The 15,732-nt window shown below is 38.0% G+C and overlaps 1 protein-coding gene across 1 annotated transcript in view; it reads right to left on the reverse strand.

Moving 5' to 3' along the window:
* Positions 1-2,908: 2,908 nt before the first annotated feature.
* The window catches only part of SPTLC3 (serine palmitoyltransferase long chain base subunit 3), a 148,947-nt gene continuing 136,123 nt past the window's right edge, over positions 2,909-15,732 (reverse strand). Inside the window, exons 10-12 of the mRNA XM_006921585.2 lie at positions 11,071-11,206; positions 6,016-6,145; positions 2,909-3,672 (exon numbers count right to left, since the gene is read on the reverse strand). Coding sequence (XP_006921647.1) covers positions 3,559-3,672; positions 6,016-6,145; positions 11,071-11,206 — 380 coding nt within the window. The 3' untranslated portion in view covers positions 2,909-3,558. The remainder of the gene's footprint in view (positions 3,673-6,015; positions 6,146-11,070; positions 11,207-15,732) is intronic.

Below are 15,732 nucleotides of genomic sequence, written 5' to 3' on the forward strand. Positions count from 1 at the left end.
AAGCTGAGTTCCTCCCCAAGAATTGCCTTCAGATAAATAGTTTTGGGCATGGTAACACCCTTCCCCATACTTCTACCCTAGTAGCTTGCATCCTGTGACTAGTTGATGGCAGGGAGAACATAAAGTCTCCTTTGCCTCATTTTGGGATAACTCTAAAGGACAGTCTCAGCTGCATAGCTCCCCATGGGATTGACTAAGTCCTTTGCTATGGCGACATCACAGTTCAACTTCTTTTTCCAATCCTGTTCCCTCACTCCAACCCAGATATTGTACCATTGTGTGGTCTCAACAGTGTGCTGGTAAATATTTAACAGCTGGCTCTCCAAATCCTTAATTTGTAGTGTTTGCCACTTTCCATGGTGTAAATATTTCCAGTACGGCCAATTTTAAGCTATCAATGTGATGTCATTGAATACAGAATTGGGAAGAGATGAGCACAATTGGTTCTCATGACATATTGCAAGCCAGTGCCAGACACCATTGCCAATTTTCCTCAATAGAATTCTTAAATGCAAATCTCTACTTCAGTTGTTTTTTAGGATAACCCAAACTAAATCAACACAAAACCACCAATTATTTTTAATATCAATTTTGGTGATTTGTTTATTAAAGAGACTGACATTTCACAGGGAGCATGAAATTAGTCACCTCAAACTTTTCAGTGAAGCACATACACACATGCATACACACACTACAACACTGTAAGACAGTGTCCCACAATAATTGCTTAGAAACATTTAAAATATAGACTCCTTTTAATTTCTAAACATTGCACAATTGCATAGGGTGTTCTGAGAAAACAGACTTCAAATACGTTTTTCTCACTGAGACCAGGATGAATTGCCAAGAAATCACCAAATAAGTTGAAGAAGCATTTGTTATCATTGCTGAAAACAAAAAATATATATATTTAAGAATTAAAGTTTCATCGTCAGAGCTTTTAAGTCAGAGTAAACCACTTATATTTGTTACCACTGAAGAAAAATACAGAAGAGCATTGCATATTTGAAGAACTGTTAAGACTTTCACCCTATGCAAGAGTTATTGTTGGAATAAATAAATAATCAGAGATTAAAGATTTTTTAAGGGGTAGAAAAGATTAAACAATCACCTTCTTAATAAACCTCATTCTACATGACATATATATTATTATCTTATCAGCTCAAAGGGAGCTAGGTCCCTTCTGATGTGCTCAGGAAGCATACCACTTGGATTACAGTTGCTCTCACAAATGTATATTCAACATAGGCTCTTGGACAGAGATGAGTCTTTTATCAGGTACACGAGAAAGTAATAAATTGTCTCAGAACTCTTGGTTCTTGATGAAGGGAGAGTAACCTCCTCTGCTTCCCATGACAGATGGCTAAGTAATTAGTTTTCTATTGTAAGCTAGACACCAGATTTTTTATAAATGTAATAATAAAAAAAATCCTGCTCATGAAGACACCCCCCTAGAGCCTTAAAACTCAAATCGTGGGTGTGAAGATCACAGACATTCAGAATGGAAGGGGATCTTATTGCCTGCTGCACCTTATGGAAGTCCCAGATGTTCGCTGCCCTCTTTGTCTCCTGTTTCTTTTACAGGACTGAAGACATTCATGCATTTTGGACAGTTAATTGGGGTCAATTTCATTTAAATGCACATTTTCAAGAGAAAAGACTTACTTGTCTTCCTTTTCTTTGCACATTTACACAACATATGTTATCTTTGCATAACTAATGCTCTACCAGTTTATTGAGAATAATTGGAATTTACTTATCAAAATCAGTCATTGGATAGGGCACCTGCATTTTCAGAACCCACTTTCTCTCTTCTTCCGCTAATGGTACTTAAAAACATTCATGAGGAACTTTATAGTACTTAAAAATGTGCATGATCCACTCTTAAACTGTTATACTTACTGGGGGTTATAATTTCCCCATCAAAACTTTCCATGCAGATCACCTTTATCTTTTAATAAGCCTTAAATATCAAGGCATATTGCTCCACCCAATACGGGTGCTTAGGGCTGCATTTCTATCTCAATGCACAGCATGAAAGCTTGGGTCCATCTGTGTCACACAAAGTCAAACCTCTCTTGAAGTGATTTGTTTATAGTGTCATTTGATGGAGTGGAATGTTCTGTAACTCATTCAAATTGTTACAGAAGCTTTGCTAAAAGGTCACCACTGCTCTTTAGAGTTTCCAAATCTGGGCACCATCTGGGAGCTTGTTAAAGATAAGGTTTTCCTCTGGCTTTTTCCATACCAACTAGATCCAGTTAGCAAAGGGGTACTATTCCAGGGAAGTTTGTGTTCACATCAAGTGAGAGAGAGAGAGACAGAGAGAGAAAGAGAGAGAGAGAGAGAAAGGAAGAGATATAAAAACAGAGAAAGACAGAGAGACATAGAGAGAGAGACAGAAACAGAGGGAGAGACAGAGAGACAGAGACAGAGAGAGAGAAGGGAGAGAGAGAGATGGGAGGAGAGAGATACAGAGACGGACAGACAGAACTGAAGTAAGTTATAGTTAATTGCCAATAGTGTGCAAGCCCACTTTGCACTAAAATGAAGTGCATGTGCAGATGACAGTACTATTTAATGTTAATAGGCATATATGGGGGTGTCAGTCTTGAAAAAGTTGAGTAGAATTTGATTTTCCATGTTGTTTTTGAATCAATACATTTTTTCAGGTGTAGTCTTGGGAGTCAACTCGAGGAAATTGAATCACCATTTATTTAAAATTCAATAGGAAAATGACAATTCATTCCTTAAAGTCATAAAGTTTATGCATGCTGAACATTCGTTCCATAGGGTACTGAAAATATTCAAGTTGTTATAACTTTATGGTTTTAGTCTAGGCCAAAAATTGGCTTGTGCTTGCTTTCTATCCCCTTTATGAAACGAAAGTCTTAAATTTTCCAAACCTCAAAAGCTCAGCTGTAAAACTGTATGAGACCAGCAAGAGGAAAAGGAAAGTTTCCTTCAAAGATGTCTCTAGTTGCTGCTGGCCAATTCTGCTCTCTCCCTTGAAACACTAACTATGGCTTGTGACACTTGTCCTTGGAAAAAGTCCAAATGTGGTAAATGGTAGAAGCAACATGTCTTTACACTCCTGCCTGGAACTTCTCATGATACCGGGTTCTAGCAGGTGTTTTCATGCATGCAACAAGAAGGTCGGCTACTGCCCACCACTCTTACCCATGTCTGCAGATGAAATAAAAATCAAAACCCTGAATTAAAAATCAAAACCCTTTCATTTGGTTGGAAATCCTGAAAGAGTCTGAACCAAAGAGGCTGCATGGTAGCAACTAAAACACAGGCTCCTTGCTATTAAAAATATTCTAAGAAGTGTGTGTTTATGCATGTATATCCGTAAGGGGATACTTGGGAGAGGAGAGCTTAAAATCTAAAATCATATTTTTGTCTCTGCAGTCCTGAATTGGAGATGTTAAATTAAACTGATTCAGAAACCAAAATTATCCTTAGAAAGGGAGAGAAATCCATTTATATTCCTTTTGAGGCAAGAAAAGAGGTCTTTCTGGCAAAGTCTTTAGGTTCCATTCAGGATCAGGAAATTTAATCGTCAAGTTCAAAACTCGTTTCATCATAGAGTTCAGGGCGCGCTGACTTCCTGTGCCGGGAATATTTCAGTTGCAGGAGATCGCCCATCTCATCCAAGGCTTCCAAAACCTGGAAAGAGATTGCCTTCCATCAGTTATCTTTGAATTTGTTAAGTGTCTCTGCTCTCCTGTACAGAGAGCCACAGCCTTCTTTTGCCAGATTCTTTGATTTTAAAGAAAAAGAGAAAGATCCAAATCATAAACCAGTGCTAGAGAGATGCTAGTGCTAATCTAAATGTTTAACTTATTTTTGGTGTATAAGGAGAAGAATAAAAGCATCTGACCCATGCTTACCCTTTAGCTTTATTTTAAAATTTAATGACTTATAGATAGCCTTGAAGAAGAAACAGATAAGATTGTGGATTACATTTGGGTTATGTCTTCATGACACAGCAAATCAACCTGGCTAAGAGCGAAATAAAACATTGTGGGAGAGGATTAGCATCCTCCTCTCTCTCTCATGCCTGCTCCCCCACACCTGCCTCACCCCTCTTCCCTCCCTCAGTTTTAAATACTCATCTCTGTGTTCTATAGAATAATAGATTTTAAAACCACAAGGGACCAAGAACTCATCTGTTTTAATTCTCTTAATTCAGGCAGGTAACTGTATGCCCAATTTTAGAAATGAAACAACTGAGATCAAGAATGTACAAAGTGTAATTTTTACTTCTAGTATATCACTAATCTTATGGTATTGGGCATAATTTTTTGACCTCTTTTTCTGAACTGTCAAATGAAGAGGAAGACAACATTAAAGTCTAAAGCTTTGAAAAAGGTGAAGTGAGAGTTGTTAACATTTGAGTGAATGACTAATGCGTAATGACCCTTTCAGTCATTCCCACTTTTATATATAATAACTCATTCATATATAATTGGTGAACTTAAATAATTTCATATATAATATTCATTTCCACCTTCGTGTTCCTGCAGTTGTCTATATTTCTTTTCCCAGATGAATTTATTCTGCTTGGTATTTTCATTAGTTACTTACTTATTAATATCCCCTTTTAGACTTTTACCCCAGGGTTTTGCATACAGGAGACACTCAATAGTGTTGGATAAATTGTATTGACATTATGAGAAATTTCCATCAACCTCGAACTAATTGAGATGGCTTAATTCTCTGAGAATACTCATTCACATAAAGATTAAATCAAAGGACAATGAAATGTGGTTTTAAAGTCATTTACACCTTATGTAAATGGCTGATAGGATAGATCTGTCTTTGTTTTTGGTTTTGCCAACATATTGCCTATGTTGGTCATATTTTTTTATGACTATAAAAAGTGGCTATCAAAAATGTCAGTATGCAGGCAGTTGATCATGAAATAAAATATTAAATTGGCTTTGCATGTAAGAGCTAGTAAATAGAACAATATTTGGCTACTCAGTCAGTATTTTCTATGAAATCAAAACACTGACTTGATTCAAGTCTTGACTAAACTGATTTTTTTTGTATCTACTGACTTGATCACATTGTTGGGCAGTGTTGCATACTTTTGTTTTTTAGCAGTGAGGTTTTTCAAATTAATTAATTAATTATTTTGGTTAGACATCTATACTGTTCATAAATGATTCCCCCAATTGCTCCCTCCCTCTCCTGGCCCTCCACTTAGCCATCATATTAATGCTAACTGCATTCCCTGTGCTGTGCTCTCCATCCTCATGCCCAACTATCAACTACTAATTTGTACTTTAATCCTTCACCCCATTCTCCCACCTCCTCAACCTCCCTCTCCTCTGTCTGTCATCAAATTGTCCACTATATTTGTGAGTCTGTTTTTGATTAGTTTGTTCTTTTTGTTCCTTAGATTCCACATATAAGTGAAATCATATGGTATTTATCTTTCTCTGTCTGACTTATTTCACTCAGCATAATAACCTCTAGGTCAATTCATGTCGTTGCAAATGGTAGGATTTCATTTTTTTTTTTTTTTTGTGGCTGAGTAATATTCCATTATATATATGCCTCATAATTTCTTTATCCAATCATTTGCTGATGGGCATTCAGGTTGCTTCCATATCTTGGCTATTGTAAATTGTGCTGCTGTGAATATTGGAGTGCATAGATCTTTATGAATTATTGTTTTGATATTCTTTGGATAAATACCCAGAAGTGCAATTGCTGGGTCAAAAGGTATATCCATTGTTATTTTTTTGAGAAACCTCCGTATTGTTTTCCATAGCAGCTGTACCAATATGCAATCCCACCAACAATGTATGAGGGTTCCCTTTTCACCACATCCTTGCCAACACTTGCTGTTTTTTGATTTATTGATGATAGCCATTCTAGCAGTGAGTTTTATCGGTGTTGTTTTCATAAACCTCCCGAGAAAAACCCGGAGAAACCCAAGCCATCTCAATAAAAAAATGTACCAGAACTGGAGATTCCACTGGCCTGTGCTGTACTCACTGTGTCTAACATCTCCCGGGTATGTGCTGCTGAAAGACAGAATCGTGCCCGAGCTTCTGCGAGGGGAGTAGCTGGAAATCCAACTACAACTACCCCAATTTTTCTGTTTAATAGATGCCTTGCAAAAGCCCTAAAGACAAAAAAGAAGGTTAACTGAGAGATGACAAAATTATGCTGCAAAGAAAGGAATATGGCTACTTGACTTTTTTTATAACGATAAGTAGAAAATGATTAAAATTATTAAATTTCTGTCAAATACAGTGGACAAGGAAAAGAGGCAGTCAGTCACCTGATGGCACCTATAAATGAGTGCTTATATTATGGGGCCTGGCATATTCATTAAACAATTTCAAGTACTGAGTCTTTGACATTTAAGCAGAAAATGCAATGTACATGGCCCTGGCTTAACAAGTTTGCATTGATGTTAAATCTTTTGTCTGCAGGGTTCCTACAAATAAAAACCAAACAGCTAGCACAATGCAATTACATAAAGAAAGACTATATATCAAATTCAAATCTATATGTCTTTAAAACTTAATACCAATAATATAGTGTGGAAATTTTAAGAAGCCTATATTTAGTGACTATAATTTGAGGACCGGGATCAGAGAGTTTGTAAGAGCCAACCCCAAGCCATATTCTCACTCCAGAGCCAAAGATTTTATTATCCATCAAACTAGAGCTAGAGAATAGCAAGGGTCTCCTCATTTTTTTATGTGAATGAACACACCCAGATATGTTCAGGGATAATAAATCCATTGACTGTTTGAAAGGGGAATGGGGCAGGAGGGATAAAGGAAACAAATGTGCAGATACATGGAGGCTGGCAGGTAGATGCAGCCTGTGGGATATAGTCATATAACTACAAAGTTCTTTAATGCAGGGTAAGTCTTTGTAAACTATGATTCTTATTTCTTAACAGCTTCTAGCCACTTTTTGTTTTAGAGCTAATCTCAGTAACAATTCTAGAATATCAAACTTTTAAAGTCTGTAAATTTCTTGTGCCAAGAGCCAATGTCAGACGAAAAGATGTGCCCCCAAGTGAACCTTTCTTCCTTGTGATCTGTTGCTCTCTCCAGGAAACTTTAATTACTGAGTGTCTCTGCCCATAAGTGAGGTAAATGCCTCAGATCTGTTCTTAGCATTAAGAGGTTGCTGGTTTCTTATTTTAGGCCGGAAGCTGACAGCACCACAAAAAACTTCCAGTCATAACTCGGGAAGAATTCTTGAACCAGACGTGGAGAGCAAGCCAGCTTGTTTATTCATTCCTCTCACCCTTTAGCTGTCTGCCTTTTGGTTGCGTCATGCAGAACACAGGTTATCGAATGAAGTGATGGAGATCGCCAAGACCTTCCGAACCCACAGCCTTTCCGGCCCCCTGGCTTGAGTAAGGCAAGATTCACCCTTTGATTTGTACTGGGAATGCTACAAGGAGGTAAAGCTTTCTAATCGAGAAAGCTTGAAAACAGAGGTTGTTCTTTCTCTTTCTTGATCACCCTATGGAAGGCTGCCCACGGAACTACACAGGATGAGAGCTCATAATTGTCTGAGAAACAAGGCAAGTGCTTTTATGGCTAGAGTACAAACCACCTGACCCATGATCTTAGGCCAGTCATTGGGACTCCCAAAGGAGTGTTTTCACTGTCTGCGTGTTTCTCTTTGTACCAGAGGAAGTGAGTTTTGCCAAAGAATGTAGAGGAAAATATATGACTGTTGATTCATTAAGCTAATCTGAGGCCTCCCTGGAGCACTTTTGAGCTTAAAACTTACACTACTAAACCTAGCCTCCTTCAGTTAATGCATATAATTGCCCTGAACATTTTATATAATGAGTCTCTGGGTTTGTACTACCCAAAGGAAATTAGAACTGGCATAGGCTGAAAGAAACTAAACTACATGAATAATAATAACAATAATAATAAATATTAGCACTGTGTTGCATACAGCATTATTGCATCTTGTGTCCCATCATCTTCTGAGTGTATGAGAGGACCATGAAAAGAAAATATAAGCCCTGTACCAAATAGTAAATACAATATATTCTTGACGATTAAATGCATATTTTATGTTTGAAAACACATTATACCAAACTTTATAGAAGATTACAGTGGTAGAGTTGCAACAGGACTCTTTTTCAAAAGTTGAACTGGCTAGAGATTATATTATCATTCTGCGGGAGGTGGAAATGTGGAGAAATCACATTTCTCTAATAAAATCAAAAATTTTTAAATGAGAAAGTAAAATAAGTGCTCATACTCCGGCTTATATAATTAACTCCCTGACTTAAAAGCTTCTTTACACATCAACTTTTCATTGAAGAAATATCAGAGAAAGAAATAAGGCCAGTTGTCAGGGCAGCTCCTGCCAACAATAGATGATATGACCTTTTGTAACTAACCTGCTCTAAATTTCGTTAGACAACACAAACAATCACATTTTTTTTTCCATTGTAGTGATTGATGCCTTTGAATTCATCAAAGATGACATTAAAGAGAAGAGGGTTAAACTTAAACCCTATGTTGCTTTAATGAGATGTGTATTTTTCCCCCTATGGACTAAAGCTTGAGAGGCTGTGCTGAGCACTAAAAGAGCTCTGGTTTAGGAGGTAAATGGAACTGGCTTTGAATTCTGGCTCTATTACCTATAATCTGAGTGACTCTTAGAAAGTTGTTTAACTTTTGTGAGTCGTGGTGTCCTCATTTGTAAGCTAGGGCAAAGCATCCTACCCTCAATGGATGATCACTGGGTCTAAGAGCCTTAAGTATCATATAATCAGCATTCAGCAATGTTAGCTGAACCTTAAAAAAGTCTTAAATTGGAAGGCACTAGTTTGACATATCCTCCAGTGTCCAAAATAGCATAATTGATGCAGAGTATAATAGGATCTTTACTTATTATTTCCCTGGAAGCTCTATTTTCACTAATGTAACTAAAGATTGCAATAATTATTTTGGAGAGCCATGCAACCCCGGTGACTCAGTCTTGCACTTTGTTGAAAATAATAATAATCATGATGGAGGTAGAAGTAGTAGCAATAATAATGACTACTACTAATTGAGTGCTTATAATACAACAAATACTATATAGTCCTTTATACACATTATTAATACTATTAGTAATAACAGCTAACATTGCATATGTCCTATATAGGAGGCAACATATCGAATATTGGTAGACCTCATCTTGTCTAATCTTCATAATGACCTTGTCAATTAATCGCTATTATATACCATTTTTAAAATAAGAAAACTGGGGTGTCAGAAGGTTGGGTAACTTGTCAAATATCTCCAGCTAGGAAGAGGCAGAGTCAAAATTCTTTTTCATTCCAAACATCTCACTACACTGTAAAGCATGACTTTCACATGAAGTTCCCTCTCAGTTCTATTTTTATTTTTCACCTTAGCTGGGCTCCTGGCACATAAGGGAGCAGAGGAACTCCTGCTTTCATTCTGTTATTGTACAGTTGAATTCTTGAATTTAAATGCTTTAGTTTTTACTCTTCATGGACTCTTCTCATTGGATTGATTCATTTTACCAATCTTTTGAGATTCTAATTCCAGCTTACATTATTAAGGTCAGAAATATCCAGTACACCCCCTATTGCTACCCACCAGTGCTGTATACCTCACTCATAAAAATAAAACAAGTTGATATTTGGTGTCTTTATATGAGCCAATGATAAAATATTAGACTGACATGAGCTAAGTATGGAGTCTTTCTTCCAGAACACACTATTTGCCCAAGTACTTTGAATAAATGTAGGCTTTCTTTTGTGCCTTCCAAAATCAGATAGTAAAGAGTTTAGGGTTATCTGCTACTTTGAACCACCATTGTCATCCCTTTTTGCCATTAGCACAGAGCAAAATCCAATGTGATGTTTTCGTATTACATTGTCTTCTTGGCCATTCTAGGCATTAACCTCCTGACTCAAATTTGTGAACAAAGTTCTGAGTGGCAGTGAAGCTGTGGCACAATAAACAACTCACATGTGTGTTTTAACTGCTTGTGGTTTTGCTGTGGTGAAATGACACAAGAGCGTACTTTGAAGAATCAGTCTTGTGGGAACTTATAACTCGCTTTTACCCATCATGAGTCCTCAACTAATAGCCCTGGAACCTCTTTTCTATACCTCCAATACTCTGCCAGACTACTCAGACTGTTAGAGAGCCAAACAGAAAGTTCCAACAATGGGTTTATGTTGAAAGAGAGTCAGGATCTTTAGAATCTGATAAATATATGTTGAATATTACTTTCCACCATGCACTTGGTCAGGAACACAAATAAATATTTTATGTTTAGAAAAGACTTTAACTTCTTTTTAATTATGGAAGTAATTAGTCTCTAGCAGGTTGGAGAATGACTCATATCCAAAATTGTCTATGACATACTGAAAAAAGTCACTTTTTTCTCTTTATGCAGTTACTACAAATGCTCAATTTCAGAGTTGTGATCAGTTGTAAACAATCCCAAATAAGCTCACAGGACAGACACTAAAATTTGGTGTTAGGGGCATGAGCTTTGGGGCAAGCCTAAGTTTGAGTTGGCCTCTTGGTTTACTACTGCTTGACAAGTATGAGTTTGAGCAAGCTGTTTAATTGCTCTCAGCCTCAGTTTCTCCACCCTTAAAGTGAAGTTGCCTTCTTCTGAGGACGGCCAGAAGAGTTTAATGGGAGAAAGCACAGAGCCTAGTAATGTTGATTTTAAATGTTGGGAGAAATAGTCTTCAGAAATTCTCTATGAGAAAGATCTTAGGGCAAGAGGAAGCACAGGACCATTCTTACTTTGCATTTGAGGCTTAGAGTAGTGACTCCTCTAAATTCACAAAGCTAGAAAATGGTGGGCCTTAGCACCTGGTTACCTTCTTATAAGACCTGTAAAAAGGCCTGGCTGATGGGCTGGCAGGGGCTTCTGGGAAGTTGAATTCTGAACTTGGCACTCTGTTCAAAGTGCACGATCAATGTCTGTGCTGAAAGAGCCTCATAGTGTCAAGAGCACCATCTTAGTCAGATCACCTGGGGGCTCAGGTGTTATTCTGAGAGTCCATTGGATACTCACGCTACTTTACTAGGCATGTAAAGAAGCACAGGAATAACGGGAGATTCCTCATTGCCATAGACAATGAATCCCATGTCATTCAGTCTCTGTCGGAAGTATCTTGTGTTTTTTGCAAGTTGCCGTACTCTCTGCAACCCTGAAAAAAGACAGGCATGAAATCCGTCAATTCCCACCGGGAAGAGTGGGCAAAGGTCATATTGATTTGGCAAGCATTTCTAAGTCTTTGTGCAGGCCTGCATCATTAGCTGGGAGGGTGTGGCAGTAGAATGAGGAAAAATCTCCTGGTGAGCAGGTGTGGGTACTGATGCCTGGGAACTGCTCTGAGTCTGGAAGGCAGGACCCAAGGGGGATGGTGCTGCCAGGTACAGACAGCAACTAAAGGCAGGCTAGGCAACAGGACCAAAATGAGGTGGGGGAAGGGGAAGGTGTCTAGCAAAAAGGAATGAGATGGACTACCATTTACTAGGTGCCTGTTGTATATGAACTCTGCATTAATTGCTTTAAAAACATGTCAGTTGTTGGTAGAAGCTTTTTAGCAAGCTGAGCTGGTTCATTAAATTGCTCCTCATCTAAGTCCTAATTAAAGAACATGTCATCCAATCTGAATTTGAAAGAGTAGCTAGCATATCCCCAGACAAGATAGGCCCAACTGAGACTAGGACTATTTAGTGAGGTGTTTAATGGTGGTAGAGTAGTAGAAGGAAGGGAAGAGAGGGACCTCTACTTTCCCTAAGCAGAAAAAAATGACAGGGTTGACCCCAAATAGAAGGTCAAACCAAGGTACATGTGTCCATTTCTAGGTTATTGGCACTTCAGCTCAAAACCTTATCCTCCATCCTCAGCATGTGTCCTGGTGGTGATGCTACACATGCGAGATGAAAAATGGAATTAAAGAGCACAAAGAGTTCTGAATACATCTGCCTTTTCCAGTTCTACCTCTAATCAGAGAAGTAAGGAAATTAGCCACAACTAGAGAGTGTTTGCTCACTAAGGAAAGTTGAATAAGATTGGGTATTTAAGTCTCCTTGAAATAAATCCAATGTTTGCATTTGATACAAAGTTACTATTCAGTAGGAATGCACTGACCTCCATTCTGATTGATCAGGTATCCAAACTGATTAGAGCTCTCGATCTACCAGTTATTCAATATTTTGAGCATCATTCCTCACTGTCTGCAACTCCCCAGATGGAAAATGAGTAAAAAATCCAGTAAACATGTTCTCTAGTTCCTTTTTGGAGAAATGGCCCCAGATTGTGCCTTGACAATGGGTTAGGAAATGGCACCTCCTCTTCAGCATCCTTCCTCCAGGAGACCATGATGTTCAGGCAGAGTTCACCCAGCTTTTCCTCTTTGCTATGAGGATAGCATGTGATGAACACCTAGCTAATTGGAATACTCCATCCCCCTGATTATTGGTTCAGTGATGGAACACAACCTAGGTCTATCAGTCTTTTAGATCTACTGAGAAAGAAGTGTAAGAATGAAGTCATTCTCAAGCTACATCTTTGTCACCATAGGGAGAAAACCTGCTTGAGCATGATGTTGACCTAGAAGAAAGCCAAGGCACAAGACAGCATGAGTCCTGATGGCATCATTGGAACTCTTGTGTCTAGCCATGTCTAAGTGAGTCCATCCTTTGGACTAGCCCTATTGTGTGAACCAATACATTTCTTCTTCTTACTTAAGTTACTTTGAGTTGAATCTCTATAACCTATAACCAAACATGTCCTAGTAATACAAGTGGTCACTAATTGAATGAAGTTAACTCTAAAGGATAATAATAATATAAACGATAATAACAATTGTAGCTCACAAATATGTAATGTCTGTCACCACTAACTTGACATTTAATGATTTCTTTAGTTCTCATAACTACTGTGTTAATGTAGATGTTGTAATCTCATTTTATACATGAGAAGGAGCCAAATAATTTACCCAAGCTCACACTGTTTGTAGGTAGCAGAGCCAGAATTTGAGCTCAGGTAATTGGGTTCTAGATTCTGTGTTGTTAACCCCTATATTACTGTGCTCTTCCCAATAGTAGCAATAGATGATGTCTGCCCAGATAATGGATGGTGGCCATCTCTCCTCCTCAATAAAATTTACCTTTGCCAGCTGTTAGGATCATTGTTATACCAATTTTTTCTAGTAGAGGCAATTGAGAGTTGAAGACTTAGCAAGCTTTAGACAGACTCATGTTGTGAAAGATAGGGTGAGAAATCAAAGACCAGAATCTGGAGCCTGCCACAGAGAGAGACTAGTGATCCCCTTCACTTTGGGTGAGGAACCTGAAAAGCTATTCCTGAGAAGTAAGGCTGAACCAGATGTAGACAGCCATCCAAAGGGCACTTTCTTTATCAAACATCTGACATTTTAAACTAGGCTCTATCACTCTCAAAATATTTCAGATATCTTTTGAGATTTTTTCTTTGCTCATCAGGCTCCAAACTGCTTGACTCCTGTGACATTATAAATGTATTAACAATATATGCCAAAAGATGGAGATTCAGTTGAGTGGAACCAATCAAGGAGGAAGATGTCGAATGCTCCAATTGTCTCTACTTCTTTTCTGTTATTACCTTTCACCTAATCCAAGTTCTCAAGGAAGATTCCTCCCAAAGTCTGCAAGCTCTGAGAAAGCAGGTTGTGATAGAAAAAGCATATGGCTTATTGTACTTATTGACCTCTTACTCCTACCATGCTGGCCATAGCTAATAAATGCAGGACACCTTGACTCAAAGGCAGTCCATTTGGGTGTTGACCGAGGAGCCATGAATTGATCTATCACAGGAACTTTGCCAAAGAGAAATAAGTATGAATTAAACCAAACCAATAAGATCCTCTTACTGGTAAAGTGTGAGTGTGAAAAATTTAGAGGGAACCAACAATTAGTGGTAAGACTAGATATTGTGAGTCATAGAGAGAAAAACCTACTGTCAGAATCTATAAGACAGAGGAAGCCATTGGTCAGTAGAAGCTATGGTAACCCACGAAGAAGAGAAGTAGGCAAGTCAGTCAATAAAAACAGAAAGAGATGAAATAAAAAGAGGGAAAAGCATATAGTTCAGTGGAGGAGACAAATATTAACCATAATCACATGAATGGATGTAAAATTGCAACTCTAATGAGTGTTATAAATAACGCAATTTGGTGTTATGAGAGGCCATATTAAATTGGATGGAGGAAGTCAATAAATGATAGTGAGCTGAGAACTGAATGACAAACAAATGTTAATCTGGCAGGGAAAAAAAAAAAACAACAGAAAAGAGTGTTCCAGGCACAGGGAATAGAACAGGTGCAACACTCGTGTGGTTTGTAGAACAGAGTGGTCGAGAACCAGGCAAGATGTGTTTGAGTGTGGGGCATGATGAAGCTGAAAGGATGGGTAGATTGGGGGAAAAAAGTACAGGGATTGAAGAGTCCAACATTTAATGGTTGGGAAGAGGAGGAGGAACTTAAAAGGAGACTAACAGCAATTGGAGAGGGAGCAGATAAATCAGAAGACAAAATAGTATTAATTGAATTTATCAACATGGCTGTTATTGATAACCTTTACTTTCAGGTCCCTTGTTGGGACTTGGTTTTTTAAAAAAACAAGTAGTTGCAAGTATGATTTACTTTAATTTATATGTGCTTTTATTTTCACATACATTTTCTTCTTTTTCAAAAAAAAAAAAAAGATAAGCCTTCTCCCTCAAATTGCAGATTTGCAACACGAATCCAAGAAAGGGATTTAGAGAGATATAGAACCCTTTGTATAATTTTTTTTTTTTTTTGCATAGATTCAGCCTCCTTGGTGCTTTAAGAAAATTTGTTTTGTAACACGCCAAAGCATTCCTTAGAAACTAGCGTGTATACAGAGAGCCGCCTATATGAAAGACAGAACTAGAAATTAGGAAGGAGAATACTTGTCTTTATTTTCCAAAAAAAAAATTCATACATACATTGAAACTGAGTGTTTAGGGAGATGAGGACATGAGTAGGGGGAGTTGGACAGGGAAATAAAAGAGAAGAGGGGAGGGATAAGACTTGTTTTAAAGAAGGTGATTGAAATATACATCCCAGCCACCAAAATGTATTCCATATGGCCTATCCTCCTGTGTGTTTAGCTTTTTTTGTTGATTGTTAGTTTCACAATGAATAGATGAGTTCATTAGGCTGGGTCTGATGAATCCTAAATGATCTCCGTCAAAGACTAGAAGGATTTCCTGGCCTGGAAGTGCATGATGACTTAAATTGCTTTTTCCCAGTGGCATTATCTTTGCACTTGCCCCTAATGATTCATCTATCATTGGGCTGCCTCGCTACTTAATTGGCCCCGTCTGTCCCCTCTGCCTTGATTAACCCAAGTAACTGAATCATTAGCTAAAGTCATCACTTTACTGCTTCGAGATCCTTTGGAGAGTTGACTGAACAGATCAGAATATCAATCCTAGGGGTAGCTGACTCTTAAGAACTGAATGTTTTATTCTCACCCTGTCTTCCTTATCTTTGAACCATTTAGCACAGCATGGATTACAAGCCATTATGACACACTTTGTGGTCACCATGTTTTCTCATATGGGTCACTATAAATGCCTTTGAGGTCTTTTGAGTTGGCCAACATACAGCTACTTTCAATTACTCCATTGCTCACTCCTTAAAATTAGAAACATTCTCCT

This window comes from Pteropus alecto, unplaced genomic scaffold, assembly GCF_000325575.1.
Source record: "Pteropus alecto unplaced genomic scaffold, ASM32557v1 scaffold45, whole genome shotgun sequence".
Taxonomy (NCBI): domain Eukaryota; kingdom Metazoa; phylum Chordata; class Mammalia; order Chiroptera; family Pteropodidae; genus Pteropus; species Pteropus alecto.